The sequence below is a fragment of the Mesoplodon mirus genome, assembly GCF_964341445.2.
Source record: "Mesoplodon mirus genome assembly, chromosome: 12".
NCBI lineage: Eukaryota > Metazoa > Chordata > Mammalia > Artiodactyla > Ziphiidae > Mesoplodon > Mesoplodon mirus.
The window spans coordinates 48,088,354-48,102,447 of NC_138988.1; the positions used below are offsets into that span (position 1 = coordinate 48,088,354).

General features: G+C 48.5%; 1 protein-coding gene across 5 annotated transcripts in view; it reads right to left on the bottom strand.

The window, feature by feature from the left end:
• XYLB (xylulokinase) overlaps nucleotides 1–14,094 on the bottom strand; it is a 48,102-nt gene that overhangs the window by 16,646 nt on the left and 17,362 nt on the right. For 2 of the 5 annotated variants that reach the window (XM_082639254.1, XM_082639256.1), the window contains 6 exons: nucleotides 13,587–13,668; nucleotides 9,834–9,874; nucleotides 9,134–9,249; nucleotides 8,224–8,339; nucleotides 7,500–7,573; nucleotides 2,848–2,944 (listed from right to left, as the gene is read on the bottom strand). In XM_082639254.1, coding sequence (XP_082495380.1) covers nucleotides 2,848–2,944; nucleotides 7,500–7,573; nucleotides 8,224–8,339; nucleotides 9,134–9,249; nucleotides 9,834–9,874; nucleotides 13,587–13,668 — 526 coding nt within the window. Of the gene's footprint in view, nucleotides 1–2,847; nucleotides 2,945–3,946; nucleotides 4,023–4,267; nucleotides 4,517–7,499; nucleotides 7,574–8,223; nucleotides 8,340–9,133; nucleotides 9,250–9,833; nucleotides 9,875–13,586; nucleotides 13,669–14,094 lie in introns of those variants that run through there. The other 3 variants (XR_014295571.1, XR_014295570.1, XM_082639255.1) reach the window with 3 other exon arrangements.

Consider the following 14,094-nt stretch of genomic DNA (forward strand, 5'->3'; position numbering starts at 1 on the left):
CGAAATATAAGCTGAAAAGGGACGATGGCTTTAGCCCCGCCCAGCTGGGTGTATATGTCTCACGGTGCCCAAACATCAAGAAAGTGATCATTCCTTAAAGAAAGCAGAGGTAACCCTGTGGTTCAGAACCCAGAGTCTGGAACCAGACTGGCTTGGTTCAGAAGCTCTGAGGTGATGTAACACTCTGAGTCTTGGTCTCCTACTTTGTGAAGCAGGAGTAATACTGGTACCCACCCCAGAGACACTGTTGTTAATAAACATAATGTGCTCAGGAACCAGGCTGGGCACACAGTACGTGCTCAATAAATGTTGGCAGCTATTATTATCATGATCATCAGTCTTACTTCAAATGTCTTTTTATTCTTCTTAGATGTTATTAAAACGAGATTATGACAGTTCAGGAATGAAACTCTAGGGAATTCCCCGGCGGTCCAGTGGTTAGGACTCTGGGCTTTCACTGACAGGACCCGGGGTTCAATCCCTGGTCAGGGAACTAAGATCCCATGATCCCAGACTTCCCTGGTGGCGCAGTGGTTAAGAATCCTCCTGCCAATGCAAGGGACATGGATTCGAGCCCTGGTCCAGGAAGATCTCACATGCCGTGGAACAACTAAGCCCATGAGCCACAACTACTGAGCCTGCACTCTAGAGCCCATGAGCCACAACTACTGAGCCCGCGTGCCACAACTACCGAAGACCGTGCACCTAGAGCCCATGCTCTGCAACGAGAAGCCACCGCAATGAGAAGCCTGTGCACTGCAACGAAGAGTAGCCCCTGCTCACCGCAACTAGAGAAAGCCCGCGTGCAGCAACGAAGACCCAACGCAGCCAAAAATAAATAAATAAATAAATTTTTTTTTAAAAAGATCCCACGATGCCACAAGCCATGCAGCCACTGGGAGCATGATGCCCACAGTTCGTGCAGCCCTTTTGTCCTTTTAGGTTCAAGCGCATTCATTCATGTGATCTTGTTTGAGAGGAACCCAGCAGAGCTGGCAGGACAGGTTTGATTCGGCCCTTAAGCTTGCTAAGAGGATAAGTAACCTTATGCTGTTTTGCACAAGAATCGCTTCAGAGGCTGGGAACGATGACGTGATCACACTAGCCCCCTGGAGCCCAGGAGGGCCCCTCCGCCCTCACTGCCTCTCCCCTCACACTGGGCAGGTGGAGACAGCCCCCCAGCCGCCCAAAGTGCCCCCTCCTGATGACCGGAAAACCCTTCCTGCCAGTCATTCACGCCCACCTCAGCACCATCTCTGCCCTGCTCACCTGGGCTCACTTCTCAGGGACCTTGGAAGCCTTTGGAGACCTTTGGGGAATTTCTTTTTACACTCTGGGTGGGGGGATGGAGAGGAGTGGGACTGTTTATAAAGTTCATTCTATTTAAAAAATTTTGTTGAACTATAACATACATCCTAACAAATGTACATACATACCATAAGCTGACAGCTTGACACATTTTCACAACTAAACACACCTGTGTAACCTAAGAAATAGAGCCTCACCCAGCACCCCAAAGGCCCTCCATGCCCCCCGAAAGGTAACTACTAACGATCCAGACTTCCAACAACAGCAGATAGTTTTGTCTGCTTTTGAATCTGATGTCCACGGAATCTGCCACGCGTATTTTGGGTTTGGCTTCTTTTGCTCAGCGTCTTCATTTGTAAGATTCATCCATTTTGTTGCGCGTGGCTAAGGCTGGTTCATTTTCATTTCTGTGTAGGATCATGTCACCTGAACACCCCACAAGGCATCTATCTTACCATCGATGGGCACTGTGTTGTTTCCAGCATGGGGTGCTAAGTACAGGGCCACCGGCAGTGTCCTCCTGCACGTCCTTAGTGAACACATGTCCACACCTCTGTCTCGCATCCACCGGGAAGTGAAGCTGCTGGGTGGACGCGTATGCACCTTCAGTAGATGCTGCCTAACACGTTTTCAAAAAGGTTTACCTAGTGCTTATTTTTGAAGTATCCTTTTACTTATTTGGTTCAAAGGCATACAACATATACTACATAGGATTGTCCGTAAAAGTATCATGAGGAGGCCTTCAAGCTAAGAGGATTCAGGGGTTTTCTACCTTCTCTTGACCACGGCTGGCCCAGAGGGACAATACATCTTGGAAACCTGGACTCTCTGGTCGGCGGGTCCAACCTCCTTCAGACGCGCCCCCTGCCCCCCGCCAGACCACTGCAGCGCCATCCAAAAGGGGAACTTGCTGACCTCCTAAAGCTGCCCACACTCCACAGCTCACGTTCTCAGAAGTCCCTTTCTTCCCCGTGGGCCTCCCCTGGCCCTGGCTCTGCCCTCTCCATTGCAGGTCTCTCAGTTCTGACAGTGGCTCTACATCCCCCCTCTTCCCTGTTCAAGCTGAAATGCCCAGAGCTGTGCCCCACAGGCAGACGGGGCCTGCCCAGGCTAGAAGGTGAAGGTCCAGTGATGGCCCCAGCCCAGACCTTTCCCACCTGCATTGCCCGTGTCCTCGGGATCCAGAGCTTAGGACATTTAGTCTGCAGGTTAGAGCTTAGGGTTACAGAAAGATCTCCCTCCCAAGTCCTATAGCTCCTGGCCAAGGAGGTGAGGCTCCTGGGGACGGAGCAGAGATGCAGGAACAACCTGCCTCCTAGTCTATGCCTGTCCACAGTGCCAGTTGATCGCTTTCTCACCCCACCACCAGGAACCAGGCTCCATGTCCCTCCTGCACGAACAAGGCCCTTGTAATGGAGCCTTAACAGACAGTGTCCACTAGGCCTGGCCTGAAGGCCAGGAAGGGTCTCAAGCACCTCAGGGTATGAGCAGAACCCTTAGCGCCCACCCCAGAACACAGCCCGCCAGCAGCTCACTTACTGACTCGATAGCCCAGGCCCTCGGCATGAATCTTCTTGGCCATGAACTGTCCTTCGATCAGTGCTCGAATCTCCACGTCCCAGGGGAATGCTGAGACCTGATTCCAGGAGAAAGTGGGCAGAGTGAAGAACTCTCATTGTTCACTCACTGTGTGTGTGTGTGTGTGTGTGTGTGTCTGTGTGTGGTGTGTATGTATGTGGTGTATGCGTGTGTGTGGTGTGTTTTTAACAGTAGCCCAGATTCAGAGCTCATGACTCAGGCCTCCACTGGAGCTCACCCATAGTTGTGCTCTTGAACCACTAACTTGTCACACACTCACACGCACACACACGTGCTCACGGCCTCACGCGTGTATTGTTTTGGGGAGTCAGAGGATGGGAGAACTCAGTTTCAGGCTGCCGAGGGGTCCAGTTCTGCCTCTGCCATTCAGCTCTATGACCTTGAATAAGTTAATGTAAATCTTACTGAGCCTCATTTTCTTTCTTTTTTTTTTAACATCTTTATCGGACTATAATTGTTTACAATGGTGTGTTAGTTTCTGCTTTATAACAAAGTGAATCAGTTATACATATACATATATCCCCATACCTCCTCCCTCTTGAGTCTCTCATCTTCTTTCTTAACAGAACTGAGGTAATGGGAGCACCTATGTTTCAGGGTTGTTAAAAAGCAGACAGCAGAGCCTGGTCAATGTAGCTGATGCTCAGGAAGGGAGAGCCTGTGCTGAGAACGCACCACTGTGGCACACCCTTTGCCCTTCCAGCTAAAGCTGAATGGCACCAACTCCAGTCTCACCCTGCTCCCCAGCCCCTGAGACCAGTGACTGACACACCACTCCCTCCCTCAGGAACTGCTCCAACCCAACTCACCTACTTTCAGTTCCTAAACTTCTCCCTCTGCCAGGACTCCGCCCAAGCTTCCCATGTGGGATCCCTCTCATCCTTCAAGTCTGCACCTAAAGGCCACCTCCTCAGGGAGGCCCACCTGGTCACCCTATCCAAGGCAAGTCCCTGGCACACGCCCTGCTTTCCCCTACGTCGCTTTGTTCCTTCCTGTCTGAGCCACATCACACACCGTAATCGTGTGTTTGTTCGTTTACCTGTTTACATCCTCCTAGACACTGGGCTCTGTGGAGCAGGGACCCTGTTTGTCTTGTTTGCACCAATCATACATATCTGTTGATTGAAGAAATGAATGAAGAAAACTCCCTTCTTGATAAACCCAGACAGATTTACACAAAAGAGAACAGGCATGTCTTCTTTCTACGAGCAACAGAAACCAAACTGACCCCCACCAGAAGACTGAGATGAACTCCCTATACTTGAGACAAAGCTTTCCATCTACAATACAATATGTAATGCCATCATCGGCATATAATCCAACACCAACTCTGTTACACTTATTAGACAGAGTGACTTACTGAAATTCCCCAGACACCTTTTAGGGTCAGAAAAGTCTCTCAGGTCCAATCCACAATGTGGTGATGACTCTGGTAAACATCTCATAGAAAAGTCAATTCCAAGCAGCAAGTATCAACCAAATCCCTCCTGGGAAAGGTCACGTGGTGGAGGGCAAATAAAATACTGGCTTTAGGGCCAGAAAGGACTGGGTTTGACCGCCTCCACCACCTAGGCCCTGGTGCCTTGGGTGAGATATTCAGTTTCTCCATCTGTAAAGGGGATGAAAATACCTAATTCACAGAGTTGCTTTGAGAGGTAAATGAGGAAAATAAAGAAACCCACATACATAGTGCCTGGAACTAAACTGTGCTCAATAAACGTCAGCAAATGTTAGTGTCTCCTGTGCCAGATGCTCTTTCAATCAGGAGGAGATTCATCATCTGGAGATGGGAGGTGTAGGATAAGGCTCACCAAGGAAACAGGCTCCAAGATGCTTAATGACAATCAGTGGGAGCACACGTTAGCTCAGGGAGAACCCTTGGGTGTTCCACACTCCTCTTTGTGAGAAAGTACAGCATCTGTCTTATACCTTGCTGATGCCCCAGCATCTACAGTGCACCCTAGCACATCAAAAGTATTGTTTTATTATGACAAACCCACTGTCAACATAATACTCAACAGTGAAAAGGTGAAAGCCTTCCCACTAAATTCAGGAACAAAATAAGGATGCCCACTCTCACTACTTCTATTCAACATAGTATTGGAAGTCCTAGCCACAGCAATCGGACAAGAAAAAGAAATAAAACTGGAAGGGAAGAGGTAAAACTGTCACTATTTGCAGATGACATGATACTTTATATAGAGAACCCTAAAGTCTCCACACAAAAACTATTAGAACTAATAAATGAATTCAGCATGGTAGGAGGATACAAGTTTGTTTGTTTTGGGGGGGGGGGTTTTGGCTATACCAGGTCTTAGGTGCAGCACGCATGATATTCCTTGCTGCGTGCAGGATCTTTAGTTGCGGCATGTGGAATCTAGTTCCCTGACAAGGGATCAAACCTGGGCCCCCTGCATTGGGAGCGAGGAGTCTTAGCCACTGGACCACCAGGGAAGTCTCAGGATACAAGATTAATACATAGAAATCTGCTACACTAATAATGAAATATCAGAAAGAGAAAGTAAACAAACAATCCCATTTAAAATGGCATAAAAAACAGAATCTAGGAATAAATTTAACCAAGGAGCTTAAAGACCTATATGCTGAGAACTATAAAACATTACTAAAGGAAACTGAAGATGATTCAAAGAAATGGAAAGATATCCCACACTTTTGGATTGGAAGAATTAATATTGTTAAAATGGCCATACTACCCAAAGCAATCTACAGATTTAATGCAATCCCTATCAAAATACCCATAACATCTTTTCACAAAACTAGAACAGTCTTAAAATTTATATGGAACCACAAAACACCCAAAATTGCCAAAGCAATTTTGAGGAAAAAGAACAAGGGTGGAAGCATAACCCTTCCGGACTTCAGACTATACTACAAAGCTACAGTAAAAGAGCATGGTATTGGCACAAAAACAGACATATAGATCAATGGAACAGAATAGAGAGCCCAGAAATAAACCCACGCACCTACAGTAAATTAACCCATGACAAATGAGGCAAGAATATACAATGGAGAAAAGATAGTCTCTTCAACAAGTGGTGTTGGGAAAACTAGACAGCTATGTGTAAATCAATGAAGTTAGAACACTGCCTCGCACCATACACAAAAATAAACTCAAAATGGCTTACAGACCTAAATATAAGACATGACACCATAAAACTCCTAGAAGAGAACATAGGCAAAATATTCTCTGACATAAATCATACCAATGTTTTCTCAGCTCGGTCTCCCAAGGCAAAAGAAATAAAAGCAAAAATAAACAAAGGGGATCTAATCAAACTTAAAAGCTTTTGCACAGCACAGAAAACCATCAACAAAATGAAAAGACAACCTGTGGACTGGGAGAAAATATTTACAGATGATGAGACTGACAAGAGGTTAATATCCAAAATATACAAACAGCTCATACAACTCAATACTGAAAAAACAAACACCCAATCAAAAAATGGGTAGAAGACCTAAATAGGCATTTTTCCAAAGAATACATACAAATGGCCAACAGACACATGAAAAGATGCTCAACATCACTAATTATCACACCAGTCAGAATGGCCATCATCAAAAGGTCAACAAATAATAAATGCTAGAGAGGGTGTGGAGAAAAGGGAATCCTCCTCCTGTTGCTGGGAATGTAAATTGGTGCAGCCACTATGAAGAACAGTATGGAGGGTCCTTAAAAAACTAAAAATAGAGCTAGCATATGATCCAGCAATCCCACTCCTGGGCATATATCAGGGAAAACTCTAATTGGAAAAAATACGTGCAGCCCCAACGTTCACAGCAGCATTATTTACAATAGCCAAGACATGGAAACAACCCAAGTGCCCATCAGCAGATGACTGGCTTAAGAAGATATGGTATATAAACAACAGAATATATATTTTTAAAAATATCTTTTGGCCACGCCACACGGCATATGGGATCTTATTCCCCAACCAAGGATCGAACCCATGCACAACTGCACTGGAAGCCAAGAGTCTTAACCACTGGACCCAGGTAAGTCCATATACAACGGAGTATTAGCCATAAAAAAGAATGAAATGTTGCCATTTGCAGCAACATGGATGGACCTAGAGAGTGGTATACTTAGTGAAGTAAGTCAGAGAAAGATAAATATCATATGATATCATTTATATGAGGAATCTAATAATACAAATGAATCTATATACAAAACAGAAACAGACTTGCAGACATAGAAAACAAACTAATGGTTACTGGTGGGGGAGGGTGGTGGCAAATTAGGAGTATGGGATTAGATACAAACTACTTACTATACATAAAATAGATAAGCAACAAGGATTTACAGTGTAGCACAGGGAATTATATTCAATATCTTGTAATAATTTATGATGGAATATAATCCGAAAAAAACTGAATCATTTTGCTGTACATCTGAAGCTAACACAATATTGTAAATCAACAATATTTCAATTTAAAGAAAAAAATTTTAAATACTTGTTTTATCAATGGCTGAGTAAATGAATGAGGTCCCTAAAACTAGCATAATTTGATAGGCATTTGTTAAATAGTCAAAAATGGAGCCAATGTAGCTCTAATACCAATAACACACGTACCTCATGGTTTTCTGCACTAAACCTACGACGCCCAATAATTTCAGGGGTGATCTCCATTACATCAAAATAAAAACCTGAAACAAGACCAGGAAGAGATTAGTTGTCAGTGGTCAAAACCAAAAGATCAGCTTCTCAATAGCCTTAGAAAAAACCAGGGTGAAATGACCCTATATCCCTGTTCCCCGGGACCCCCTATTCCCTGGAGACCTGTGAATAGTCTCAGGTCCTTGTCTCCAGCGGGACGGATGGCGAATGGAAAGGCCTAGGCTAGCTTTTCGTGGAGACAGCTCTTCCAGCTCTCATGTGGCCGCCCAGGCCAGGAGACAGCTAGCTGTCCAACTAACCTAAAATACCAGCATGGGTTTGACCAAGGGAGGCACATCCCCTCCCTGCTCAAAAGGCCTGCCCCCATGCTGGGCACTTCTCCTAACAAGACCTCGTGTCTAGGGCAGAAAGCTGCGTGTGGGCATGCGCCAGGGCAGGGCAGGCGCTGTGGCTGCCATCTCTGCTGCTGTCACCAGGGGCTTCGAGGGGCACAGAAGATGCAGCTCTGGCCTGATCTGTCACTCCCCACCTCACTCAGATCATGGGGTCTCACGCTAGTTTTAAGGCCCATGGAGCAGAAGTGCAGACAGTCAGGGCTCCGCTTGGCTTCTCCCTGGCCCTGCCCCTCCCCGCAGCAGCGACTGCCCCTCACAGACCCAGGCATCCCCAAACAGCCTACCCAGGTTTCCGCTGTTCCCCATCTCTGTGGACTGCAGCGCCTTAGAGAACTCGCTCCAGGAACTGGAAGCCAACTCATCGCGGATCTTCTCTCTCATGAGGGAGCCGTTTTTAAAGCTGCAGAAGTGCACACAACCCTGAGGGAGGGACCTGGTGCTGGCTGACTGGACCCACGGGCTTTGGTGAAGAGTCCCAGGTAGAGGGGCTGCAGGTCAGGCTGGACCACAACCCCAGCCAGTGCACAGCAGGGATCTGAGGTTCCTCCTCAGGTATCAGACCCAGCGCATGTCCCTGGGAGTCAGCAGGAAATGCACTTGTCGTGGGCTCTGTTTACAGGGGAGGTTGACACAAAGGAGCCCCAGGGAGAGACACAGCTGTGGTTTCAGCACGTTGTACCACCTGGACAAGGGGCAGGGCTGGCCAGATTTACTAGACCTACATATTCTCCAGTGGTTCTTGGAGCTTCAAGGCTAAAAACCCTCCCTTAGTGGCTTCCAGCAGGTCCCCAAATGCCTGTTTGGAGGGTGCAGAACAGACCCCTTCCATGAGAACTGTCAGGAAGCAGGATGTCCTTGCTACCATTGGTTGAAGGTCCACCATGTGCCAGACATAGCATAACAACACTATGAAGTAAAACTCTTATTCTCCGCATTTTATGAGCAAAGTGTGGCTCAGATATGCTACGGGGTCTGCCTCAGGCCACACAGGACACAGGTGTTGGGGATGGGATCTGTATCTGGGTTTGGGAGAGACTTCAGGTCCTGGGTGCTTCCCCACCCAGCTCTGCTCTCAGCAAGACCCAGTGAGTCCCTGGGGTCTCGGCTGCCTCCAGAGCCTGCGCAGTGGAACGACCTGGGGGGCCCCACATGGTGCCAGACCTGCCCGCACCTCCTCCGCCCCACCCAACCTACCACAGGAGCGCCATGTAGCGCTGGGGGTCAACTGGGTTGCAGAAGATGTGGCCTTCCAGGGTGGGCGTGGGCTCCTGGAGCCAGAGAAATAGGGTGTCGCTGGTGCCCAGGCTGACCTGCAGAGAGACAGGCAGAGGTGAAGCGGCTCCGTCTCACCAGCTCCACGCGCCCTGACCCCCATCGCTTCACTCCTCAGGCTGCAGACCTCAGATTAAACGCCACCTCCTCAGAGAAACCTCTGCTGACCCTCCCACACCAAAGTCCAAAGCCAGATCCCCAGATTCAGGCTCCCATGGATCCTGCGGGCCGATTCTCTAGAACTTACTACAACTACCTCTAACTCGTGGTTCGGGTGACAACGGGTTTCCCACTAGAAGCAGAAGGGTCTGGGTTATGTCTTCATCGCCTAGGGAGCTCACAGTCCTCTAGCCCGAGGTCTGACCCTTCTGCCACTGTGCTCACCACGACCGGCCACTGTCAAGGCAGGCAGGGGACCTGTCTGCTCAGCAAAGGCAACTGACCTTCTAAGAGAGGACCTGTGGGCAGGTCCTGGGGCCTGGGTCTCCCTATCCCCTCCCTCAGCTGTGTTTTGACCCTGGAAGCCCCTCTGATAGGCAGCAAAGATGCTGCTGAGACCCAGCACCCTCGTCCCCTGGGGCAGAAAGCTGAGCCTGCCTGAGGGAGTGAGTGGTCACCTTACCGCAATGTCACCTTCCTCCAGCCTCATGCCTGCCAGCGACGCTGAGAACGGGAGGGGAGCCTGTGGTTAGCAGGAGGTCACATGAGAGCCACAAAGCAAACCAGTCACCCCCCACCCCACCAGATGGGAGTGCAGCCCCCATCTCCCACCCCAGTCCACAAGCTAAGGGAGACGCAAGAACAGGGTGAGCCAAGGGCTAGAGGGTGGAGTCTCTGTGGTCAGGGCCTCTGATTTGGACTCAGAAACCTCATCTAAAGGGGTCCAAACTCCCCACCCACTGTTAGTCACTCCCAGGAGTGCAGAGGACCAAGGGGTCCAAGTCAAGACACCAGGATACACGGTGGAGAAAGACAAAGGCGAGGCCGGAGTGGGAGGCTTTCCCCCACCTCAGTGGTATGGAAAGGGGCAAGGTAATGTTGACCGTCCCCTTTATGTGAGGCCCATGACAGTGATGTTTATCTGCCTTCCTCACTGATACACCCTGGAACTGAAAGAAGGTCTGCCATGTAGCAGCAGGCCTAAACGTTGAGTGAATGAATGAATGAAGGAGAAACGTGGGCAGGAACAGGTGTACTCAAACACTGCTGCTGAGGTACGGTCAGCAGAGTGCCAGAGCCCTGGATTCAGGAATCCTACCTCTGAGAGCTTATCCTATAGGCCACAGGGGTCCCCAACCCCCTACCGGTCCGCACAGCAGGAGGTGAGTGGCAGGCGAGCGGAGCTTCATCTGCCGCTCGAGTCACCGCCTGATCCATCCCCTCCCCCAACCCCGTCCGTGGAAAAACTGTCTTCCATGAAACTGGTCCCCGGTGCCAAAAGGGTTGGGGACCGCTGCTACAGGGACAAGGGACAAGATTATGTTTGCTTGGCCTAAACGGTAGAAGCCACGCCTACCTCCATTTCCCAGCTCCATCTGAGGGACACTGGCAAAGTAAATGCCAGAACAATGGAAACCTAAACAACCGCTAATGATGTTGCACAAAAATATTGCCTTGGTTGGTTAAAATAAACTGTTTATGGGCATAGGAAAAGAAGGTTGGAAGGATAGCCCTCAAAATTTTAACTGTGGTTATCTCTGGGTTAAGAGATTATGGATTTTTTTTAACTCCTTCCTTTGGTTTGTCGGTACTTAAAATTTTTTTCTGCAATGAAGAGGTATCCCTTGTGTATAAGAAAAAAAAGCATAAGACTAATGCATTACTTAAGGCAGCAGCAAAGTGAAGGTCAGACTTAGAGAGGGAACGGCTGAGGGCTACCTGCCTGGTATCTCCAACATTCAGCCTGAAACCGCAGTCCAAAAGGACGGTTTAGGAAGCTGCTTCTTTGTTGTTCCCTCTGAAACATGCCTAGAAGCTCATGCTTCTGTGGTTCAAAAGCAGGCCCATTATTCTCCCTGACATTCTTCCAGTTGATAGAGTAGGTGTAAGAATATACATTTTTCTAACCAGACTCAGAAACTTAGGAAACAAACTTACGGTTACTAAAGGGGAAAGGTGGGGGCAGGAGGGAGGGAAATACTGGGAGGTTGGGATTAACATATACACACTAATATATATAAAACAATCAATAAGGACCTACTGTCTAGCACAGAGAACTCTACTCAGTACTCTGTAATAACCTATATGAGAAAACCATCTGGAAAAGAATAGATATATGTATATGTATAACTAAATCGCTTTGCTGGACACCTGAAAGTAACACAACATTGTATATCAACAATGCTCCAATATAAAAAAAACAATGCATTTGTTGCTAACAAGACTTGATGAAGTTACTTTCATTTTGAAAGGCAAACAAACATGGCCCACAAAGCATAGAATTGTCCTGAATCGGTGCTTGTGCACCATCTGTTCCCTTCTGAGGGTGACTCAGCTTTTAGGGCAGAGAGGAACTGGGGTCTGGCATCCTCCAGGAGCCGGGGCACCAGAACATGCCCACCAGAGGCCGGAGCTTCCTCTCAAATCAGGCGCCCAGGGGACAGAGCGACAGGCTTCAAGCCTTGCTCCTGCAGGAATCTGGCCACTGTCTACCAGCCTCTAGCTCACCTCACCTCAGACCAGGAGCACGAGGGTCCCTTCTCCAAAACCTGCTCTGAGTTTGGGTTTGTGCCTTGACAACAGGGCTCCATGTGAAGTTCTACAGAATCTGTGCAGGGACAGGGAGGCCCTCGTCTGGCTCCTGGGGGTTTCCTGCAGATGCCAGAGTGGAGGCCACCCCAGAAGGGAGGGGGCACAGCCAGGACACTGATGCAACCACAGGGGTGGCAGGGACATCCTTGCTATGCCCTCAGCTCCAAAGCAGACAGGCCTAAGGCAGACCTAGGAGCACCATGAGTGTTTCTCACAGTGGTGGCAGAAATAGTCGTAACGGTGACTTAAATGTTTTCTCCCGGGCGCAGAAATACACACAGATACTGCAGAAAATACGGCACATAAAATCATCACTATGATGATGAATGAATTTTAACAAGACCTTCAGCTCCATTTCTAGGCACACAGCTCCACTCCTAGACACATGTGCCTCTCTCTTTTTATTTTTGCTGTCCACATCCTCGTCTGTACAACCAGTAGGAGGTAAGTACAGGGAGGCTCACGGGTGTGGAAACCAGGAGAAGGGCTGAAGTCAGACCCCGGCCTCCACCAAACCCTTTCATATGTACCTGAGACTCACTTCCTTAGAGCAGGAATGGTTGCTTAGGATGGCAACTTGGGGTAGAGTTGCCAGATAAAATATAAGACGCTCAGTCACATTTCAGGTTCAGAGAAACAATATCTGGGACACACTTACACTGAAAAATCATTTGTTATCTGAAATTCAAACATTGCCTGGGACATACTCATCCTACCTAATCATTTGTCCTTCCTCTGAATTCAAGTTTAACTGGGGGTCCTGTATTTGTATTTACTCTACCCAGCAACCCTGATTTGGTGGCCCGTTAGGAAAAGGGCTGCAGAGGTGGGGTTAGGGGCAGCAGGCTGGTGGTACTCACTGTGGCCACTTGGCCTTTCTTTAGAGACCTGTCAGCCCCTCCGGGGGTGGGGGTGGCTCAGGAACCCCCAGAAGAGAAGAAAAGGAGGAAGAGGAGACAAGGGGCTTGGACGAAGTCGTACCTATAGGTCAAATGATGGGGCAGAGACTCAAAGCTGGGTCCCAGAGGAAGGGTTGGGGGAACTGAGATGTTTAACTTGGAACAGAAGAGGCAGGTGAGCAAAATCCCACCCTTGGACGTGTTGAAACTGGAGATTTTGAACTGCTGCTAATTCTGAGGCTGAGGGTCTGGCACTCTGGCAGCAGCCACCAGGCCCAGGCAGGCGTGTAAATAGGCTGTATCTATTCTGTCCTTGAATTTGTTTTTTCACCACTTTTCTTCATGTTTCCTGTTCGTCTTTTCCCAAACTGATAATGTTATAAATATTTGTTTTAAATTAGAAATTTAATAAAAATTAGTGGCTGTTGCTAAAAAAAGAAAAGAAAAGGCAGGTGAGGGAGGGTGGGCACTGTCTTCCTCAATCGCTGATCAGGTTTCACCTGGAGATGCAGCAATCAGTGGCTCTTGCGGGCGGAGTCAGAGCCAAGGTGGGGCAGGTACAAGGTGTGAGAGTTCAGACCAGCAGGCGGGCAGGCACCAAGGGAGGGAGGGCCCGCCAAGGACAGGCTTCCCCAAGACGCCCCAAGAAGCCGGCTGGCATTCTCCAATGTCCCACAAGGACCAAGGCGGACTACTGGGAGGGTGAAATCCTATGAGGTACTCACCTGCGTTGTCCCCAGTGAAGGCCACCACTTTGCATCCTGGAGGAAACCCATAGCGCTGGACGAAGTAGGAAGAAATGGTCCCCTGAGGAGAGAAGGCAAGCACGCTCTGCTGAGGCAAACCCCACCTGCTCGACACAACTGTCCACACCTCGGGCCACAGGAAGGCTACAGGCCTGGGTGGGGCCTACAGTCGCATCACACCTGGGACGTCCCTCCTGTTCACAAACCACCAGAGGAGCCCAGCACAGGGCTGCAACTACGCACATGAGGTCATCCCACTGCCTCGAAGCCCACTTAATTTTGAGATTCAAGGCAACTAGAACAGACCAGTTCCCATTGTAGACTTGCTCTGTAAGCTCCAAATTATAGATGTAGCATTAAAAATAAATAACAGGAGGAAATCATTAAGCAAACTCATAGAAGTAGATAATGCCTTGCACACACGCTCTATCAGTCAGATTAAGAGTCATTGGACACGTTTGTGCAGAGGTCAACGTTCTAAAGAAAA